The following is a 23,952-nucleotide window of genomic DNA, read 5'->3' as shown; positions in this document are numbered from 1 at the left end:
CCATTTTTAAATATCACCATTTATTGTATTAGAGAGACAAACATGAGGATTAGCAGCCTTCTTCCTCTGTCACTGTCTTTTTGGTTTCCTGGATCAAAAGGACAAGAATGAGACATAAAGGCCACAAAGTCGGAAACTGATCATGGGACTAAAACAGTGATGTAACTGTTTCCAAATAATGATGAGTCTGTGCTGCAGATCTGTAAAACCCCTCTGAAATAAACCACATCACATTCCGCTTAATCTAAAAATAAATACTCTACAAAAGAAAGCCATTTCCTCTAACAAGGGTGTACAAATTCTTTGAAAATAAATCCAAAAGTTATTTTTTGGTTTATATACAAAAAAAAAAAAAAAAACAGTATAAAACTGCACATGAGAGATTTTATGTAAGATTTTTAAAGTTGTTATTAAATGAGAAGAAATGTAAAAGCTAGTCTTTAGCAAAGCTTTACAGAAGAATCTTTATTGCTCCCAGTCGAGTGAGCGCCTGAGCTCCCCAGAGTCCCTACAGCAGGCCACATTTACATTTTAGCTTTAAACTCTTTGGTTAACAAAAATATTTCAAACAACACGGATGTTACTCAGTTCAAGTAGGTTTTCTCTTTGCGGGTAAAAACTCATAACCAACACGGGCAGGACATTTAAACATTTTGAACGAGCAACAGACGAACGGACACATGAACACAGTGCAAAGCTACATACTAAAAATCGAACAGAAAATCTTCTCCTACAGCACCTCAACCTGCGTCTCAGTTGTGCAGCTTCAACAGTCCTGTACATGACACTCTTCACCACTGTGTGTTGGACCTGCTTGTCAGTTCCCTCACAACAGGTGAGTCTCGAGAGTGAGCGAAAACAGTGGAAATGCTTTTACACGGCATCCGGAGTTCATGGCGGTGTGTCTGTCGATCTGAAATTCACCATAAATTTCTAAGCAAGTGTTCATCGGTCAGCTCGCTGCAGATGGGCTGGGCTGCAAGCTCGAGAACACGCTGTGCTTTTCACAAAGAAGAGCCGTTCTAGCCACTGGTCGAAGGGATGACACTTGCTTGGCAAATCCTTCATCTCAGATTCCCACATACCGTTTATTATAACTCAGTCCTTATACCTTCCCAACATAAAGTTCTTAAGGTAAACAGTGGAAGGTGACAAGCAAACCAAACAGAACAAAGAAATGGATTTAAGTGTACTACTATAAAGGAAAGCACTTTCTCTCATACAACAGCAGGAACAAAAATAGTGAAGAGCTGGGACAGAAATGGGATCTACTTCAGACACAAATTAGTCTGAAGGAGGCACCTTATGGCTCGACGTATCTCCTACCATTACAACCAGTTTTGTGCAGCATGGCCCGGAGCCTTGACTGAGGACCAGACAGATAAGAGGCTCCCATCTGCTCTTCCACTGGTCCTCTGCCACTGTGACGAAGTTCATTCGTTCCCTTAATGGGAAAAAGTCATTTTCGTGTTAAGTCTCCCCCTCACATAAAGTGCCAGTTAAGTCTTGAGTAACTGTGATGGAGGAACCTAATGGAGAAACAGCTTCATCCAGTCCTTCTCCACTCTCGGTTAACTCTCCTTCTCTCTCACAGATAACGGTCATTGGGCTGCTAGGAATACGACTCCGGGAATTGTACCTGCTGCTGGCAGCAGAGGGCGGTGTGCGAGATCGGCCGTACTTTGGTCCCAGCATGGAGGAAGGGGACAAGGGCGAAGACAGAGAGTAACGCTGCAGTACGGTCTCATTCCGGGGCCAGTCCTCCGGCAGCCTCTTGCTGCGACCAGGGGAAGAGCAGGGGCTGTCCAGGCCTCCTGTAGGTGAACTCGGGTCCAGAGAGGAGTCTAGCGATCGAGTCCTTTGGGACCGCGGGTCGGTTGTGCGTAGCATTTCAGTAGCGGACATGCGGAAGCTGCCTTCTGCGCGGCTGCCCTTCTTTAACAGCAGTGCCTTGAAGGTGTCACTGCTGGTGGCTGATTTGCGCAGGCTGCGCTGGATAGAACCAGACTGTCGAGGCAGAGTCGAGGTGAGGGAAGGAACTGGTCCTGTCGGTGTGGCCGGAGGAGATGATTGACCTCGCACACGCTCATCGTCTGACTCCCTTCGACCCAGGACCTTTCGCTTGGACCTGCAAAGTAAAAACACAAGGTTGGGGGTCAGAAGTGTTCAAACGGAGGAGATGAGAACTTAAACCATGGTTATGCAAGATGGTATGCAAGCAAGAAGCTATTTTTTTTTCCCGCAACTAAAAACTGAACAACTGAACATAAAAAGCCGGAGACGGGGAGTTTTAACTTGCAAGGTTACCCGTGTATTAGTTATGTAATTGAAGCCAATTTATTATAAACTAAAGTGCAAAGAAAGCAACTCAGATAAAAAAATACAATTACGGTTGATGTCATTATTATTTCTCTAATGAGAAATACACCTCCACCCTGCCATGATTCTGCTTCGAGTTTTCTTATTAGTAGTAACTAGTAGTAATATAACTAGTAGTTCCTGACGTAGTTCATGTCTTTGCAGTGCAGGGTTGCATGTACTGGAAGAGCATGGATGTCTTTCTGTTGGGCAATATTGTGATCTGTGCACTTTAAAATCTGGGAGGTGGGTGTTTGTGTGTTTGCCCTGGGATAGGGGAATTAAGCACTAGAGCACTCTGGGAAAAGTGCCCCAAATCATTGTAAATAAGAAGAGAATGGAGTCTCTTTACTGAGACGAGTGCCCAAGTACCATGCCCACTAGTCCTGATTCTGAAATAAAATCTGCACCAGCGCTGTAGATTACTGGACAAAGGGATTAGCAGGGGAATCAAGCAGAAATGTATTACAGTGCTAAAGGATTATAAGGGTAATCCCACTGTGGCACCGCCACGAGAGGGGAAACACCAACGGCCAATTACTTGCCAGACCGCACCTCTGGGGCTGGGGGGCATTCATGCCCAGCCATTCACGGTCTGAGCTGAGCAGTACGGTGGGCAGGAGAGATGAAGGGAGACAGAAACAAAGATAATAAGAGACATGCATCTTTGTATAGGATACATACAAGTTAAGCACAGTGGTGCAGCACAAGGGATTGGCTGAGACCGCGATTCTTGCTGAATTCATTCTGCCTTAGGAAACATTATCGTTTCTTTCAAAATGACTAGTTATAACTGGAAAAAAAACAAACACTTAAAGATATTCCATAATGACAGGGTCAGCCAGGTTACCTCCCCCCTGGAAGAGAGAGGGTTAAGGGCCTTGCCCAAGGGCTCAACAGTGTCAACTTAGTGGTGCTGGTGCTCGAACCCCCAACCTTCCAATCAGTAACCCAGTAACCGTCAGCCTTAACTATATGAGCCATCCTCAAAAATGACATAAGATTTCACCTCAGTGTGACCCCTTCAACATATTAAACTGAAACTCAAAGAAAACAGGTAATAAAAGGACACATAATGTAAAAATGTACAAAGCAGGTTTCACATTCAGTGCCAGATGGTGAGATCATGGCCTACAGACAAATAGTGTGTGTTCAATGTGTGTTTGCTTATCCATTACTTCTTAATCCATTTTTCCTGCATTTGTACAATTGTCTTTGCGTCTGTACGGAACAGAACAAACTGTTCATGCACCACACAGAAACCATGCCATTGACAAAAACAAACACATTTGACCCTAGACGTGTGCAGTGACTGGATCCACAGTATACAAGCTTATTTTTCCTCCTTAATTCAGTTAACCCTGCAGCTGAGAACCGTATAATCTGACAGAGAAACCAGACAAGCCTCTCTCTACGTTAGATCTATTAGAGAATCAGGAAGACGCACTGCTTTAAAGTTAGGAAAGAATACTCACAGACGCTTATTGACGAGAAGAAAAACGATAGGTGTCACATAAGGACTAAAAAAAAAAAAAAGGTGTGTACCTGTGAATTGCTGCAAAGAGGTCCTCTGTGGTGCGAGGCCGTGTGGGAGTTACCATGTCTTGAGAGTCGTCACCGTTAATGCTGGGAGTCTGGGGCGAGTTTGATGAGTTGGAGTCGAATACTTCACCTGGAAGACATATGAATGGCAAATGAATATAGACAGCAGGGAGAGCTGGTAGCTCTGAGGTGCTGACACACACTGTTTCTTATGGAGAGGGAAAACAAGCACCCACAGCCACATACACTGCACACATTGCACACATTCCAGAGATGGCACGGAGCCTGTCCGACTCGAAAGCATGTTGCATCTACATGACGTGGGTAGAACGGGTGACATACCACACGTTCTGGAGGGAGATAAGTAAAACACGCTAACGTGTACGGCACAAGTCAGAAATACGGAATACTTGCTCAGAACTCTGACACAACAGCTGCAAAGCATACTCAATGTCAGAAAAAAGGACAATCTAAAGAATGACACATTTATCCTACTCGAGTAAGCATCGCATTCTAACACAGACACCCTGCCGCACTCAAGGACAAAATGCTCGCCTTAAAGAACAATCAGTAACTCTCTCAACTCTTACATTTTCATAGATGAATCCACCTCTCCATCAAAGTTGAGTTGCTCTGATCCTGTCCTCTCGTTCTGCTCTCTCATCTGCACTTGCCTGAGATGATGTAGCTCATGTTATCCACTCTCTTTCCTCCCCCCTCCCAGCCCCTATATACCCCTCCCCTCCACACTAAGCAGCCAGCCCTTGGGAAGACTGCCCCCATCCTATCTTTACTATGACGATGTGCAGGGCAGGATGGAAAGAGAAAGAGACAGAGTACATGATGGAAGCGGGGATGTCACAGATGTAAGGATAAGGAAACTAATGAAGGAAGAATACGGAAGAGATTTAAAAAAAAAAGGTGTGAAACAGGATTTAAAAATAACCCTGGGTATACTGGATGGACTGGGAAGAAGAAAAAAAAGAAAAACAGAAATGAGGGAATTGAAGAGAAGAAAAGGAACAATCAGGACAAAGAGGAAGTTGGTGGAACAGTAAATGAAGATGATAGATGTATGCCAAATGCCAGTACAGACAGGAAGAACAGAAAGAATTAATTAAAATGTCTGCTGCAGTAGTGTGCCACAAGCCCCGATTCGCCAGGGAGGAGGTGGGCATAATCCCTTGCCTCAGTTCACTAGAATTAGACAAACATTACGCTTACAACTGCACTGCCCTTGGAAGCTCCCAGAAAGGTGAAATTCAGCTCATGATAATATTCAGTTCAACCAGTTCACAGGAGTATAAAACTGATTATTCACCATATGACAGAAGAACTACAAATCACTTGCGTTGTGTTCATTAGTCTGACTTCTCAAAGGTACTCCCATGCTCTTCATCAAGAAGAGTATAACATATACATCTGACAATGTCTAGTGTTTCCAGTATTTAAAAAAAGAACTAAAGAACTGAAAAATGTATGATTCTGTCACCAAGTTTTACAAATGACCACTGAGAGCAAATTTAGAAAATTTTCACTCACCGTCATCTTTGGAGCAGACTGATGTTGCAGTGCTGCTTATTGTATATTCGTCATCATCTCCATGTTCTTCCTCTTCTCCTTCTGAATAGTCCATTTCATCATCAGCAGACACAGAGGCTTCCAGATTGACGGGTGTCTGCGAAGGTTCCTCAACCCGACTATCAGCCGGGCATGTGATGCTTTCACACGCGAAAATTTTGTCATCATTTTTTTCTACCTCCTCCACAACCTCTGGGTTAGGCACGCAAACAGGCATGGATTCTTGAACTTTTAAAATCTCTTGAAAAGATTCCTTCTCCTCATTGTGCAGTGTCTGCTTGTCCTCTACAATAAGCTCTGCGTCGATAGCGGAGACTTTGGAGAGTTTGGGCTTCTTGGACAACAGAGGAGGTGCTTTCTTGGGTGTGGTGTTTTGTGGTTTCCTCTCCTCCCTCTGTATACCATCCAACTCTGCTTCAGGGTGGCTTAGAAAGTCACTTAAAGGGCAATCAGTCAATTCATAAGGAATTTTTTCTTCTGGATTTGTCTTAGGTGGTATCTCTTCTTGGTTCTTGTCTTTGGCGGGTATATTCTCTGTTGATGGAGATTTCATTGTTCCATTTATTTCAGGAGTAGAGCAAGAAGGTTGCTTTGACACAACAGTCGGGTCCTCTAACTGTTTAAAATTCTCTGTCGTGCCATGCTTAGTAGAAATCCGCTCAGTTTCCACCTGTTGAGATTTATTGCTGTCTTCCCTTTTCTCTGGTTGCTTGACGGACCGAAGCTGCACACTTTGGAGAGCAAACGGGGTTATTATTGGCATCCCAGGCTTGCCAATCTCTTCAGAATGAATGGACATTGACCTTCTGTCTGAGTTTACTGGTTTAAGTCTTTTTTTAATTCCCTTTAGGCTTGCAGAAGAAGGTATAACTGGAGTCAATGCAGGCAAGCATGGGGGTTGTGGGGGAGTATGAGCATTTACAGTAGAGGGAGGTGGTGGAGGTAGGGGCGGATGAAGAATGGGGCTAAAGGATCCATTATGGAGCAAGCTGTCGTCATTCAACAACTCTGGAGGAGGGGGGGGAAACTCTGAAGAGGAATCTATGGAGAGCGGGCTTAAGGATATTACTTCGTGATGTGGGGTGTTGGGTAAAGGAGGAGCAGGTGGAGGTGGAAAGGTTTGACTTGAAGAGCAGACAGGACTGCAGGGAGGAAGAGGTGGAGGGAAAGGTTCATGGGTTAGCGGTGAAAGAGACCCTGATAAATGAGGCAGTGGTGGGGGTGGAGGGGGGATGTTGTTCCTATTAGAATCTGAAGTGTTAGAAGATAAAGATGTTGAAGAAGAGGAGATGGACACTGACGAGAGCAAAGAGGACTTCCTTTCAGGCACACGTGGCTTGGGCTTACAGCCAGAAGGTGACATAGACCTCATAAACGTGGGAACAGGAGTACCAGCTGTTGGAGTGTTGGACTGACTTGAATATCCACTTGAAGGGGAGGTCAATCGATGTACCCTATCTGGCGAGGATGTGTTTACCTGAGGCTTTGCTGACATATTGCCCTGAGCAGGAGGAAGGGCTTTTTGAATATCGTTGTGGATATGTGGTCCATTTGTCACTATATCGGGTTGTCCTCCATTAGACATCAAGTTTGTATGTGCTGGTGATTGTGCCTGATCACTATGCAGACGAGGGTAATCCATGTAATAGCCCCAAGACTCTGCGTAATCAGACCGCAGGCTGCTGGTGTCACTCTGTGACGGTGTGACATGACAGATGGAATAAACATTAGCCACCCCTGCGGCTGACACACCGCTACTGCTTGCACTTAAGCTGCTCTGGCTCCTAGGGCGCAACATCCAGGGGTCTTCATAGTCACTACTAGGGCTTTGAGATGATGAGGTCAAAGACCCCTTTCCTTTCAACCCATTTTGCAGCGACTGTTGAAGTGTAGCAATCAGTGACTCATTAAGAATCGAACCATTGCTAGCATTAACAGCATTTTTATTCTTAGGCTTACGCTGCAGGGAGTCTGTACGTGCTGGTGGGAGGGGTGGCTTCTTAGACTTGCGGAGGGAAATGGATCGAGATAGCGACTGATTGCTGTAAATGCTGCTACGATCACCTGGCTGGCCTATGTACTCATACATGCTATGCCGTGCTGTCCTGCCTGCAATGCTAGGCCCTTTTGGTCTCAGACCCGAGTCCAAATGCATGGAAGTGTAGTAACCATCATTGTCCATGGAGTAGAGTGAACTGGAGTCTGTTCCTTTAGAGGACCGCTCCAGGCTATTGTAGAGATGATTGATAGGAGTGGAGCAGCTGGAGGTGAGGGGTCTTCTGGGCAAGACATTCTCAGGGGTGTCATAAATCCATTGCTCATCTGATGATGCTGTTCCTGCAGCAAGGGTACTGTGGCTATTTAAGCTGCTGTCTGACTGACGGGCTTCCTGCATGTCTGTCTCTCCTGTCTCAGCACTGGTTGCCACACTGGTGGAGCTTTCTCCATTGATACTTGATGATATCCTGAGAGGCCTTGCATGCAGTTGCTGCTCTGGGCTAGAGTGAAGGGAAATCACCTCAGCTGAACATGACAATGTTGCATTGGGGATGAGCGATGTTGAGTATGCTGCATGAGGAGATACAACAGATGCAGTCCCCCAGTCCCCATGTGATCCCCATACCTCCTGGGATTTTGGGCGGGCTGAAGTGCTAGTCCTGGGGGCGTTCCTCATGTGAACTGCAGTGTCATCAACTTGGAGCTTTCCAATTTGCCGCGATGCTGGTACGGCACTATCCTCTGGCCTAATCGAGTTACCGCTGTTTAAAAGATCAGGGTTCAAAGAAACCCGGGCACCACGTGGCAAACTGTGGAAGCGCTGAGGGTCACCATTAAATCGAGGAGCCATGACATGCACAGGAGATCCCGGAGAATGTTCATTTGCACCTGTAGATATATTGGTCGCGGATGTTGACAAGCCAGCCATTTGGGCAGCAATTCCTTGGCCTCTCTGAGCTCGGATCCTCCTTACAGACGGTGGAACAATTTTTACCTCCTCGGTCTGGCACATGGAATCCCTCATCTCAGAGCGCCTTAGCGTAGAACTCAAACTCCCAGAACGTTCCAATGTTGAAAACGCTCCAGGAATAAACATGGACTGTGGTCGGAGCTCCCCTCCTCGTCCCTTAGCTGCAGTGGAGAAAAACAGTAATGAGAAACATTCATGAGCATTGCTACAGGTGCTCCCTTCCCCCTTCCTCACTTCATCTCTTCTTGACATCTGCTGTCAATCAGACTGAAGCATGCCTATTAAGAGCACTAATTAATTTGATTAGCTGCGCCCACATCTGACATGTTAACAATATGTGGAAATTTTGATTAGAACTGATAGCCTGGAGGAAGACTACCGTAACATTGCCTAGTCCTGAGAGTGCATGAGTGAATGTGCATTTGTCTCGGATCAGAACCAAGACCATGAGGTAGGATGGGCAGCTCAAATAGCAGCACAGATTTTCTCAGTATTACTTACACCCACACACATTACAAAAATACAGTATATATACAAAATGTTGTCATGGACAGTATTTTCAACAGTTACTTAAACATCATGGTTACATTATCTTAGCTTTTATCTGTATAGAAATGGTACAGCATATAAATAACCACTGCAGTGGGAATTAAAGCAGTTTCGCTATGGATTAGGAACCAGGATTAGAACAACGCTATACCCACACCCTTCTGCTCAAAGGTTAGGATGTTTAAAGCTGATACCGACAGCTATGTACATGCAAAAGAAACAATTACATAAGGAGGCTTGGCATTCTCAATGCAGAAACCAGCATGTACATGGAAAGAAATGGTATTAAAAGCAGCAACAGATCCATGTGTGTGTGTTAAGAAAATGCTAAAGAGTTGCCCAGAAACCTTTCATTTGCCCCATGGCCCTGTTGTTGTTGAGTCCTGGTTGACCACCGTTTTCCTTCTTTTTTTTTTTACTACCCACAAAAATGTTATACGATCTGCAAGATAAATCTGAAAAGTGGATCAACCTAAGATTGCAGTGGGCTAAATTACAAAATGTGGTACATCATCTTCACATTCAGGATACCATGACCCAGGGTGCAGACTGTAAATAGATTGGACATGAAAGCTAAAGTGCTAAATTCTAAAGCTACATAATACAGTAGGTAAAACATGGATCTAAGGGTAAATATTGTATTGCACTGGTTAAATGAAAAATGCAGACTGTGTAAATGGGGTAAAAAAAGAAAGCAATAGAGCAATGCACTAGAAGCTGTAAAAAGAATGTAGTGGACAAAGTACTACATAGAGCTGGACTGGGAAGAAGATGATGGATGCTCAAATCAGACTCTGATTTGATTGTTCTGAAACAGAACAAAAAGTAAAGAAGCAAAAAGCTTGCACATTGACGAAGATTATGAAGCACTAGCAAGAGTTTGACACTGGGCACTACACTACACCTACAACATGAAGGCTAGATGATGGCAGGCAAAGCAGGAGCAGCAACGGTGGAAGCTGGTCGAGCCAAACCATACCTAGTTCCTGCTGAACGTTGTTGGGTAAACCTGAAATAGTCGTTCTCCGTTTGACCTTCTTGGGCCGACGGGTCAGAGTGTCAGTGTTTATTAGGGAGCGACGGACGCTGGCCTGACGGTCAAACGTCATCCCTGGAGACCAGGCGAGGAGTGCAGGTGTGGAGAGCAGACAGGCAGTTAGTGACGAGCATGCATTTCTCATGCGGGGTATACATATATGCATAAATTAAAACACGATGCATGAGACAACTTGCAAAAAAAAAAAAAAAGTTTCCAAAGTGCACGTAGTGTGTGTGTGCCCTGCGATGGATTGCACCCTGTCCAGGGTGTACCACACCTTGTGCCTAAAATCTCTATGACCCTATACAGGATACGCAGTATAGCAGAAGGATTAATGAAAAAAAAAAAAAACAATCATGCACAGCAGTTTGTTCAATAGATCATGCTGTACTGCTTATTGACTCACATCATATAGAACACATGATTTTCATGCTGTTTAGACATCCAGCAACTATGTGCATGTTGAGTGTGGGTGTGTATAACTGTGCAAGTCTTGAGACACTCCTTATTTCTTCATATTAAATTAAATGAAATTACGTACAGTATAGATCAGGTTAGTAAAAAGAAAGACGTTTACATAACGAGTTTACATACAGCACCACAGTGGTGTTAATGTTAGTGCATGCAGGTATACGAGCCACCGAAATAGCGATAACTCTGAAAAAAGTGATCCGACAGTAAAATAAATCCTAGAAAGGAAAGATCACAAACTCGCAGTGGTCTCATCTTCACCACACCTTATGAAGTAAATTGTACAGCCGATGCCATGACGGTTAATATCGACACCTCTGATAGGGTGCGATTCTTACCTGTGACATTGATGGGAACGATGTCGGTCATAATGGCCTGAGCTTGTTGTCTCATTTTTTCCTCGGGAGTGGGTAAGGGTTTGAAGCGCGACTCCTGCCCGTCCACCTCATCCCTGACGGCCTTTACTGCACCGTTTGCTCTCATTGCGCTGGAGCTTTTGTCCCCGTCTGCAGAGGAGGCATTCGACTGGAAGAAAAGTAAAAGGTAGAGTCAGGTGAAAGGACTCTTTGAGATAAACGAAATAACAGAAACTGAGCGAATAAGTACTAGATGGCTAGCGATCAGCTTTTTCCTCACTTAATCAGTGCCGACTGCTCAGCTTCCGTCCAGAGGTGCTTTATAGCGGTCCTGACCTTTTGAAAGTTTATGAGTACACAGAGCAGTTTCACGGCCAATTGGACACGCGGAGGTTTGTGAAAACAGACATGTGCGCACACGCAGGAGATGAAGTCGGAAATTCACTCTGGCAGGAAACCTGTTCCGGCATTGTGAATTATGACTCAGAGCACAAGCAGCAGCTATGAATGGAACGGTTTGAAGCAGCTGGATTCCCGCTCCCGCAGCGGTGCCATTAAAACACGGACACCTATAGTGATAGTAGTTATGCAGCATGACGAGCGAGAAACATCCCGTCAGCGCAATCACCACCGAGGGACGGAAAAACCCCCGAAAAAGAAAAAAAAAAGGTTAGGAATTAGTCAAAATGACTGCCTTGAGTTTCATCACACATCAACATACAGGACCAGTGTATAAGTGTATGAATACTTTTGTACTTGTTGTTGTGTCGAATAAACAACTAATAATAACTCAACTCAGGCTAAAGATCTAATTAGGTTTCGGAACAGATGTGAGTAATATACACATGATGGATCGCGCCAGCCTCCCAGTAATTCTGCATCCACAGCCACATTATTCCATTAAGATCCCAGTAAGTAAGACGAATGCTCTAAGCTGAAAGTAACAGGTGGCTTGTGGCGGTGTGTCTCCAGAGGCAAGGCAGCAACACATGGCTGACAACACTAATAAAAGACTAAGAGAGAGAGAGCGAGAGAAAACAAAGGGACGTAGGAACCTGAGATGAGGCCGTTGTAGACCGACTTACAGATACTCCACTCTTTCACCGGCACCTTCATGTACACTCATCTCCGTCACATGGGATACATTTACATCGACAATATTGCTTTAATCTGATTGAAATCGTTCTGATTACACACTTTAAGTTAACTGTTTACAAATGACAAATAGTGTGTTTCCATGCTCACGACGTTTTAGAATATAATTTTTTTTTTTTTTTGGACTTTTAATCTGCCAGAAATATCACACAAATAAAGATTTTCCACCTCGACTTTAAGGTTAGATTGGGTTTTTCTTCTTTTCTTGATATTGATAAACCCCACCTTCTATGTTCTGATTCGCTACAGGAATTAATTCTCAACAATGATTGGGTAGACGGTTCTGTGTGTGTGTGAAATACAGGCCATTCAAAGTTTCCTTTCTGGAAATTCATTATGTCACCGAATGTTACCCCTACAAAGTGCAAACATGCACCGAAAGAGTCTATTTATTTCAATGTAATTGTTTACATGGCCAATATTTGCCAGATTGAACGGATTATCTAAGATTTACACCATCTGATTGAAAATTAGACAGAATTAGAGAATTTTGATCGAGCCGGATCGGAATTGAGGTCTTTACATGATGCGTTTTTATTCAAACTGATTATTGATTAAGATCCCTTTCTATTTATATACAGATATTTTAGTTTTTTTATTATTATATTTTGTTTGTATATTAATTTATTATGCTTGCAGATTAGTTATTTTTACTTGTTTTATACTAAGTAAATGACATCATGGATGATGTGTATATTTGACACGATTTCAGGGTCCTGTCAAATTTTTTATAAATAAAACATCATAAAACCATTATTGTGATTCTGACACCACCACTTAACACATAGACCGCTGTAACTACTCAGAAGGTTCCGAGTTGATGGTGTTTGCATGTGCCATGGTGTCTCACCTTATCATCAATATCATCAATATCATCCTCATCCTCCATCTGGCTGATGCGGGACTGGCCTGAACCTGAGAAGGTAGGACCCTGGGAGTAGTATTGGGAACTGCGAAAGCCATCCTTTCTCAGCTTATCACAATCTGCAAAACAAACACACACACCTGGTCAGAACAAAGAAATCTGGATTAAAGATTAGTGCCTGGGAAAGTCATTTATGTAGGCAAGGAAACCTGAGAATAAGGGATGTATGTATAAGTGTCCATTGAGCTCCCTCTAGTGGTTGAAATGAAACAGCACATCTCTCGAGGTTCATAAAAGCAGAAAATGACAAACACGTGGTTAAAAAAAACAGCACAGTATGTAAGCACGTGTGAAGTGGAACATCTCACGTCTACCCCTGCGAGTCTGGCGGCGTAGGCGTGTGCGACTCAACCACAGGAGTGCGTCTCGGTTTCATGCTGCTTGCTACAGATGGCAGCCCGATGTCCCTTTGGAATCCAGGCAGATTTCTGACACTACTCTCCATTAACCATGCAGATAAGTGTGTCTACTCAAAACAACACGTTTACACATTCGGATAGCAGAAGCCTCTTCTATAATCAGCTCTGTGCTAACGTATTCGTGCGGCCTCCCATTTCCCTGATGGTAATGACACAACTTCCAAAGTCAGTGAGGCAATGGAAATAAAAAAGCAGAGAGCGGGACGTCTCCCCGGGCGCGCTGACGCAGAGAGACTCCCACATTTAGTCACCTGAGCATCATGAATGAAACGCAAACCCTTGGAATAACACAGCTTGTGTTTATCTTAAAAAGTCCTTACGGAATAGGGGGTATTAAGAGTTTTGAGTTTATAGTGACCGTTACAGTGTGGGCAATCCGCATAGACAGTATGTTAGGACTTGGACATTATGTGTTATGGGAGAAGATCCACAATGAAATGTTAAGTAGAGAATGAAACACTACAGCGCATCACACCATACTGCATGATAGACTTTTATTTTTAATTCATTTATAGATAAATTTAATGTTTTATATACTGTATATATATGCCAGGCATGCATGACAATAAATTTAGGTATATATATATACACACAAAACTGTGATACAGCTGACACATGCAATATTTCCCAGTGTGAACCCCAGACAAATACGGATCATAACATACAGATATAATAGTACATAACGCAATTAGAGACACAGCACGAGTCCCTGAACTAAACCTATTTCCTGGTGTGTGCTTTGAAATGTGCATTAACAGATGGGATACATATAAATAAAAACTTCCCTTCAGCTCTAAAACATGAGAAGCAGACTCATTTTAAAAAAAGTGCCCTAAAGGAAGTGTAGAAAGCCACACAGAAATGTGTTTGTGTGTATGTGTGTGTGTGGTTAAAAAAAAAAAAAAAAAGCGATAGGGGGAGAAGTAACATGAGAAGGTAAAAGAGAATAAAGGTATGAAATCAATCCTGGTTATCTGATATATGAATTCCCCGGAGACTCCTCCCTGTTTCGTACACACAGCCCTTTGTCTTCCCCTGGACACACACGCATACAGCAAACTCTTCCATTTCACTCCACTAAACCTAGGATTGATCGATGTCAGTGTGTGTGTGTGGGGCGGTAATAAAAATGTCTCGTCATACCCCTTCCTCTCTCTCACACACACACACACACACACACACACACACACACACACACACACACACACACTCGTATGCCACTCGTACAGTAACACCTGTTACTGTATAATTAAGCAGCCAGCACACTGCCCACCTGCCCACTGAAGGTCTGCTCATGTTACCCCTCCTGACTCAGGATCAGATCTAACTTATATCATTACATCTTAATCACCTGATCTGACGTCAGACCTCCTCTACACCGAAAACACCGGTGTGTCAGCATGGTCTTGACCTGCAGCTGGCCGGGGTGTTTACCTGCTGCAGTACAGCACTGATGCTCCCTGTGCTGAATAATGCATTTAGCCAAACAGCACAGCATAAAAGTTGTGCGCTGAATGCTTGAAAATCTTTGCAGCATTTATAATAAGCATATCACTTTATTTTCCTTCATCCTGGGCAAGGTTGTAGTGGATCCCGAACCCATCATGGGCGGTATGTGGGAATACATACAGGATGACACTCACACATATAAATACATGACACCTAGGGGCAATTTGGAGGTAATAAGACTACCGGAATGTCTTTTCGAGGTGGGATAAAACTGGAAAACCCAGAAGAACCTGGGAGAACTGGGAGAACAGGCGAAATTCCAGACGGCTTTTAAGCCCTGGAGCTGTGAGCTGACATCACTACCTGCTCAACCACCTTTCTCTAAAGTGAAGATTTGTGTTAAATTAGATTAGAGTTTTATATATGTAGTTTTTACAGATTTTTGTGACAAAAGTGAAATTCAATGGTAGGGATATCTCAGTGGTTAGGCATTAAACCACGGATCTGAAGGTCTTAGGATCAAACCTCACCACCGCCAAATTCAGATGGATAATAATAATAATAATAAAGTTAGTCGCTCTCAATAAGGGAGTCGGCCAAATGCTTTAATGTAAATGTTCTCTAATTTTTTTTTAAATAATTTGTTATTTCTGCAATGGAACTGCTATACAAGTAATGTTTACTCTTCATAACTCCTCACGCAGAAGGTCTGTGAATGCTCGGGCTGTGAGCGCTATACGAATCACTCGTCCTAACCGTAAGGAGCCCTGAGAAGCTCCGGTGTTGGTATCTCACCTCTGAGGGCTGTTTTGAGGTTGACTTTAGCTTGCCGGTGCAGCTCTTCCACACAGGCTGGTCTGGATGAAGGCAGGAAGACATTCTCTTGCTGGTGCCACGGTGCCGCGTAGTGAACTGTCCACTTACTCTCCTCGTCCAGGTTAGACACGGCTGCGGACGAAACAAAGTAACGGTCAGAAAATAAACACCTTGATCACATGCGATTAAAATGAATCGCATGATATCGAGACAGCAAATGCAGAAATCCTACAAAAATGCGAACACGTCTTTACTTTAGAAGAGTAAGATCTGGACTAGTCTGCAGACACAAAAAAACTCTTTGAGGACACACTAGGCTCAATGCCAAAACACAACAATCAAAAAAAGAAAAAGAAAAGAAGACACACCACCAAATGCTGCTCACATTCTCCATCTGTAAACTCGACATGACTTCCAGCTAAAACGATCCAACAGTTTGCTCCAAACCCTACTGTCTCAGTTGCCTTCACGCACCAGCACGCCTTTTGAGGAGGAGATCCTGAACGACCCGTCCTGCCGTGTCTAAACACAGAGACGTGTCTTAAAGCCGCAAATGGGTCATTAGGAGCGGCAGGCGGGCCGGGGGAAGGGGGAGCCGGGGTGAATGTTTTTCGCGTAAGAGCCCTGGTGTTTACATATGCATGAGCACTGAGCAGAAATGCCAGCGGCTGAATGATCGAGAGAGGAAGCAGCATCTCGGTAAACAGGAGGAGGTGTGTGGGCTTTGGGTTGGGAGGGGGTCCCAGGTGTCATCCGTCCATTACGACACTGAATGGTTCCGAGAGCTGCTAGACTGCTACTGTATGTTCATTTACAATACACAGGAAAGCTTAAAACAGGTGATGTGTGAACGAACGCCAGCTCTCATTGCTGATCAGTGGCCACTGGATGGTGTGATGAACCCGAGAACCTTCAGACGACTGTAGAGCGGCGAAGTATAAAGCAACAGTCAACAAGCTGCCTACGCATTCGCTTTCTGGAACTATTATGGAAGTCTTGATTAAACCACATATTCTATTACAGCACAGGGAATTTCCGATCTTGTTATGAAGCTGGGGTGAGGGTTGTTAAAGCCCTCTCGTCAGTAACCCAGAGCCTTAATCATCGAGCCAGCACTACCTCAAATTACTATGCAACAGGCTTTACATTTTTATCAGTTTTATCAATAACAAATTAGTTATATGAAGGAAAATTAGTGAAGCCATAAAGCTTTCGAAATTCTGTCCCCCTCTTGTGCTGTACAGATTAATAGACACATGAGAAACATGATGCAAAACAAACATTAGCAGTTAATACATTTTCTTTTATTAGATTCCCAACTGCAATAAACTCATTAAAGATTATTGATCATTAACATTAACATCCACTATGCAATGTGCAATAGTGTCAACATTTCAGCTGCTGAAACATGTACACCGATGGGCTGAACAACACTGATCACCGACTTTTCAACAGTAAACTGGAAACGGGTTGATGGGAACCCAAAGCCCTTCTGGTTTAATCCTACAGAAAATCCAAAACGGCACAAAAACAGTCAATGCTGGCCACGACAGCAAGACACCCGACACGCATGGGGGCCAAGCAGGAAAAGAGCACAAAGCTGCTGACCTGGCCTTCCAACATCTTAGATCCCAATCCGATTGAGGACCCAAAGGATCTGCTGCCCCGGTGGCACAAGGGGAACCCAAAACCTAGGTGGGGTTTAATGTTAATGTTTAAAGTTACATTTATGAAGATATTTCTGAAACTAGGTTCAGGGACTAGAAATGTTTAAACCTAGTGATCTAAAGAAAAGTGTGTGTGTGTGTGCGTGTGTGTGTGTTAGGTGGTCAGCTGAACGTGTGAACAGCTCAGCAAGACAAATAACAGCTGGTTCTGTCATCACTTTGCATGAACACACACACACACACACACACACACACACACACACTCACACACTCACACACTCACACACAGAGATTTTAAAGCACTTAACAAACCTAGACAGATTCTAATAAGTGCACTCACGCGGAAAACACACAGACGCACAAAACAACCTGCTCTGGGAAAGAAAGAGTTTCAAAGAGCATTGTGGTCTTTTGATATGCCCGGAAAATAAATATCAAAGCCACAGCACAGGACTGGCTCAACACGCACGTGCATAAATGTGTGTGTGTGTGTGTCTGTTTATACACAGGCTCTAATGATGATCAAAGCTTCCAAAATTGACATGACAGTCCAGAGGACCATGAGCGATTTTGTCTTCTGAGATTTATGAGGTTTGTGTGTACATCAGTCCAAGTCCTAAACTAAAAGTCACCTAAAAAAAAAAAGTCCTGGCGAGAGTAATAAAGCCCACAGCAAGACGAATGCGAGCCGAGTGCAGGCGCTGAGAGGAGAGCGAGTCGCCACAGCCGCGCACAAAACCTGCATTGTCCTAAAGATCAAGTCTGAGCGCCGAGCTCCTAAAGTCCATTCAGCAACCTGATAATCCTTCAGTGCTACACACACACACACACACACACACGTAAACAGAGCAATCTATTTAATCGACCAGTTATCCTAAAGGAAATTATTGACAGAAACAAATCAGGTCAATATTATCAGTTGAAATCTAATTGTTGTTTTTCTTTCACTTAAAAGTGGAGGGACTTTTATCTTAATGTGAGCTGAGAGAGACTCCCAGACTCAGGACATCCACTTCAAGACATGTGATAAGGATGGAAATGACCACAGAAAGGTTCTACTAAAGTGTGTGAAGCAACTGTGGCTGCAAAACCCATTTCTACTCATTTCTATAAAATGAAACTTTTATTCAAATCAGATATAAAAAAAAATCGCAAAAACGTTCTCGCGGCGGTGTTGAGCTCTGTGTTCCTCTTGTGTCGTCTTGTTACAGTGATGTAATGCACACTGCTGAGCTACAGATGCTGGTGACAGTCATTGAAAAAAATCACACAGGAGTGAAGACACACACACACACACACACACACACACACACACACACACACACCAGCTATATCCTAATGTGGCAGTAACACACACCTATTAAAGCTAAAACTCAGAACAGCAAAAACTCTCTAAAAACATGGAGCATCATCTTACCCTTCTTTTTGAAGTATTTAATTATAGATTTGAGCGAAGTCCCGAAGAACACCATTATTCCAGCATGTGTGTGTGTACGCGTGTGTGTGTGTGTGTGTGTAATAATTAGCGTTGCTTCCTAGTTAACAGGAGTGCCGGCTGAGTGAAGCTTCCTCGTTCATCTCTCTCTTAGAACTCTGTGTTTAATCTTCATCACATCACAGTCCACCGGCACATCCACACACAGCCCCTCCTACCAACACACACACACACACACACACACACACACAGAGAAAGCCCAACCCTGGGAAAGACTCCCACCTACCTTCCACACACACACACACACACACACACACACACACACACACCCCTGGCTCAGAGTGCAGTTCTTCATCTGTGCTTTGGTAACTAAGGAACACTCTACTGGAGTGTGTGTGTGTGTGTGTGTGTGTGTGTGTGTGTGGAGATAAAGCATAGCAATCGTTAGTTGAAAGAATAAATATGCAAGTGCAAGGTCCTCTAAAGAACAGGAATACGCATGTGTGTGTGTGTGTGTGTGTGTGTGTGTGTGTGTGTGTGTGTTTTGGCACATGTAGGCTTCACTCAGTGACAGACGCCGAGGTTCTCCTCCTGATAAAGCCAGCTTGCTGTGTTAACACATGGCCACTGAAATGATTTTATTAATCCTATCCTATACTGACTACTACCTCACTCTCCACACACACACACACACACACACACACACACTTTACCGCCCCTGTGAATAATGCAGACATTCATGGTGACCCTGTTTCTTTTGATAGTGAGGGAGCGGGCTGGTGGGGGTTGGGCTGCAGGAGGATGTGAATGGCAGGAGAGGCTGATCGGAGCCTCAATCTGGAGCTGAATGGAGCCGCAAATGACGGTTGAATTGGAGCCAACACAGACGGGACACCCTCCCCCCCCGCACCACCACAGACACAGCACCCGCACCCGCACACACACCCGCACACACACTCGCACCGCCCGAGTCTGCCTCTATGGGACGAACACGGCTTTGGTACTTCACTGCTGTGTAACAAGTGCGTGGAGGTAAAGTGGAGAAAAGTGTGTCAGTGGGTGAAAGCGTCTGTGTGTGTGTGTGTGTGTGTGTGTGCACTTCCTTTTATCTCGACACCAAACACAAGACGCTTTTAACTCTGTAGTGAACATGTGGACGCTGGCTCCAGGCGACAGCTTCAGCTCTGATCTCGCTGGTCTTGGAGATTCGATTCGTCTATAAAGACTACAGCGTGTGTTAACTCCACTCAGATGCTTCAGTTAGTGCTGTTATTATTCTAACACAGATTTAATGACTTTTTACCTGGCACGTGGACGCTATTCATCCAGTCTGGCGCAGGGTGCTGTAATTAACACGCTAATGTTCTTTGCTCACTCCAACAACAGGAACAGACGCGTAAAAAAAATATACATGCCTTGTGCATTTATGTGTAACTAGTATTCTCTCTCTTTACGTACAGTACCGTGCAAAAGTCTTGATCCGCCTCGCATTTCTTCATGTTTCTCTTCCGAAGAGCCAGACCTTTTTGTATTCTTAATGTCTTTTTAATATCTTCAGTATTTTCTGGATTTTCAGAAATTAAAGCATGAACCAGTGAGATGATCAGATGATCAGGCCGGTGTTAGTACACTGCTGATGCTGAATGCTGAGTGGTTGGAACAGACGAGAGGGGAAATGAGGTCGCTGCTGAACTTTTAAATTGTATCTTTCGGAACTTTGAAGTCTGTCGAGGTCAAACACTTTGTTTCCATTTCTTTCATTTATTTTAATAAGAAGAAATGAGGGGTGACTTAAGACACCACACCACTGTACAGTGCTATAAGCGTACACGCACACACACAAGCACACACACACACACACACACAAGCACGCACACACACAAGCACGCACACACACAAGCACGCACACACACAAGCACGCACACACACACACACACACACAAGCACGCACACACACACACACACACACACAAGCACGCACACACACACACACACAAGCACGCGCACACACACACACAAGCACGCACACACACACACAAGCACGCACACACACACATACACACAGACATACACATATGCACCTATACACACACACAAATACACACACACACACACACACACACACAGACACACAGACACACACACTCCTCCCAGTCTGTCCTGTCCTATACCCATATAGTCATATTCCCAGCATGTATTAATATTCAGACACAGAAATCACACTCTCTGACCCCACAGCTGTACAATATGAGCAGCGTTATAATAACGTCTACAGGTTCGACATGACTTTTACATTTGCCTCCTCCTTCAGCAGGGACCAAGACAGAAGTGTGTGCGCGTGTGAAAACCCGACCACATGTCCTCACCCCCCCAACACACACAGACAGAGAGGTTTGAAACACAGGTGCTTGTGTTATTTTACTGTCAAACCAACAGGAAAGGGAACGTGTGCTAAAACACAAACGCCACGTAAAAACAGATGGCGCTAACACATTTAGCATTGCTGTGCTGGGATCAGACTTACTGGCATTTAAACGTCCGTGTCCCCGCTCTGGTGTGGCTCCGATGAAGATTTTAGATAAGGATTTTATTAGGCTTGTTTTCGTCTGCGCCAGCACAGGGTGCGAGTAAACGCATGCTCCCACTGAGACATTCGGAGACATCCTTCCGAGCTGCTGTCAGTGTGACAGCTTAGAGAGAGATTAGAGGGAATGTCCTCTATCCCACCTAGACAGAAGGACTCATTTTGCTGGAACGGCTGTGGAATTGATTTGGAGATCGGTATCGGTACGAGCTTAAACTGGTTTAATCTCAGTCTAAAAATACAGAAGATATGTGATAAAAATGTACTTGTTCTGGTTTATTGAGAGATACTTTTTAAATTCATTGATAGTACAATATAATCCATCATATCCTTGATTTTGATCGTTAATAACCCGACACACATTTCCCCGCCACAGTATCATCACTGAACTCCGTGCGTTAATTTTCTATTGTTTTAGAATTAGAAACGGGCAAATTTTATATTAATAATAAATAAATATTCAATAATTAATCATGTAATCGCACTCAAAGCATTAATTCACTTAGCCCCTTTACTCTCTCTCATACACACATGAGGATTATATGCAGGGCGACTAAGTCCGTAAAAAAGTTGTCGAGATTACCACTACAACCCTTATTGGTTAATAAATGTTTATTTAGTTAAATCCGGCAATTAACTGATTAAAAACGGATCATTAACATCTCTGGTTAGAAACGAAATGTCTGGGTGAAGCTTAAGACTCCTGAAGCTCATCATCTACACCGCTTTATCCTGGAGTCTATCCTAGGAGACTTAGGGTACGAGGCGGGGTACACTCTGAACAGGGTACTAAACCATCGCAGGGCACACACTCACACACTCACACACTCACACACTCACACACTCATTCACAACCTAAGGGCAATTTGGGGACGCCAATTAGCCTAATCTGCATGTCATTGGAGTGTGGGAGGACCTGGAGAAAACCCACCCAGCACGGGGAGAACATGCAAACTTCATGCACACCGACTCAGAGTCGGGGGGATTTGAACCCAGAACCTGGAGGTGCAAGGCGACAGTGCTAACCACTAAGCCACCAAATGTTAAACAACTTGAATTATCAGCATGTTTTTTACAGACTTTCTCCAGACTAACACAAACACCAGATATGTTAGATATAATGCATTTTCTTCCACATTACTATCAGCTTTTTGATGTCCTTGTGAAATAATCTCAGTATTTATTTATTGGCTTCATTATAGCACCGTGACGTTAAATAAGCCACATAAAGACGCCATCAAACTCCAACTCGGATCATCCGGTTGATGTTACTCTGAGCTGAAGATCCTGCTCTACAGTATAAGGACTGCTGAGCTTCAGACCCCGAGTATGTCCATGTCTCCAAGGGGAGTCCTAATGATTTGACCATAGGGCCGCGTTCCCACGCAGCTTTGCCACAGACTCACGCTACTCTCCGAGGCGACAGCTAAAGCAACCTCCAACCCCCTCTTTGCACTTGTTTTTATAGGGTACTAAAGATGAGGTCACCCTGGCACAAACCCCTTCTTATATGTCATTTACAATTTCATCAATTCGTTGACTAGTTCCTGAAGCTCACAATTCACAACTGACTTGTTCTTTTGTAAGAATCACAGCAATTACCAAAGCGATGACCAGAGAGAGTGTGTAAAAAAAAGGAAAGAAAAAAAAAGCATAATAAAAAAATATATAATAAAGAAGCAAGTTTGCTATTAACTCATGCGACTGCATTTAGCTCATTTCCTCCTGGTCTTTGGTGTCATGCTGATGCCCGCTAGCAGATGAAGTGTGTTTATTGTCCTGTAAATGTGCCTTAAAATACCTAACAGTGAGCGCATGGGAATGTAAATGCAAACTAGCTCTAAAAGCTGTGGGTGCTTTTAACTAGTATTTGAAGAATCTGGTCCTGTGAGTTTCTTCAGCATCTGCTTCATTGTGTGTGTGTATGGGGGGGGGAGATGTGTATGACAATAGCTCTAGGCAGAATAAAAGGCCGGGGCCTCCCTGTGAAGGCATTCATCGCTATTGTGTCACGACTGGGAATCCTGAGCGCATGCAGCTCAGATGAACATGGCTTCAAGACTTGAACGTCCACCATGCAGAGAAGCGTGAAACCCACACACACATGCACACATACACACGGTACTACGTTTAGCTGGGAAACACGAACCATCTTATATTTATGGCACAATAATGATGAAGGTGTGGTGTTAAGGTTAAAAAGAGAAAAGAAAGAAACAAAGTCACTTTGAAGTGAAATCACTGAGTGCGCCACACCCAGGAGAAAAACAAAGAGAGGGAACGGCATTAGGGGAGAAAGAAAACGAGGACAAAAGAACAGAGGAAACGCACCTGTGCTGCGAAATTCTTATTAGCATTCGTTTAAAAATTGCATATAGGACCGCGCATACACTTACATACACGCGCTCCAAATAAGGTCAAAGTGTAAGCAGTCACTCATCCTAAAGCCATGTCTGATGTAACCAGAAGAATTTGTTAAACATCATCAATTAGCTATAAAACAGCAGTGGCCCTCATTAGCCCCAGGACAAATGGGCGTGTAATGACCAAAACGTTGCTCATTTTCTGCTCCAAAAGATCTGTTACGTATCCTCATCACATGGACACTCTTTTACAATAGAGTTTGTTGGGAGTTATG

General features: G+C 43.9%; 1 protein-coding gene across 8 annotated transcripts in view; it reads right to left on the bottom strand.

The window, feature by feature from the left end:
• Positions 1-23,952, bottom strand: part of nhsl1b (NHS-like 1b) — a 107,501-nt gene continuing 83,549 nt past the window's right edge. For 3 of the 8 annotated variants that reach the window (XM_053488890.1, XM_053488895.1, XM_053488892.1), the window contains exons 2-9: positions 15,608-15,760; positions 12,870-13,003; positions 10,847-11,033; positions 9,978-10,109; positions 5,443-8,610; positions 3,904-4,030; positions 2,914-2,958; positions 1-2,128 (exon numbers count right to left, since the gene is read on the bottom strand). In XM_053488890.1, coding sequence (XP_053344865.1) covers positions 1,471-2,128; positions 2,914-2,958; positions 3,904-4,030; positions 5,443-8,610; positions 9,978-10,109; positions 10,847-11,033; positions 12,870-13,003; positions 15,608-15,760 — 4,604 coding nt within the window. In that variant the 3' untranslated portion in view covers positions 1-1,470. Of the gene's footprint in view, positions 2,129-2,913; positions 2,959-3,903; positions 4,031-5,442; positions 8,611-9,977; positions 10,110-10,846; positions 11,034-12,869; positions 13,004-15,607; positions 15,761-18,712; positions 18,877-23,952 lie in introns of those variants that run through there. The other 5 variants (XM_053488894.1, XM_053488896.1, XM_053488891.1 and 2 more) reach the window with 5 other exon arrangements.

Source organism: Clarias gariepinus, chromosome 27, assembly GCF_024256425.1.
Source record: "Clarias gariepinus isolate MV-2021 ecotype Netherlands chromosome 27, CGAR_prim_01v2, whole genome shotgun sequence".
In the NCBI taxonomy this organism is placed as follows: domain Eukaryota; kingdom Metazoa; phylum Chordata; class Actinopteri; order Siluriformes; family Clariidae; genus Clarias; species Clarias gariepinus.
The sequence above is the reverse complement of the archived record's forward strand: the minus strand, read 5'-3'. Positions and strand labels throughout refer to the sequence as shown.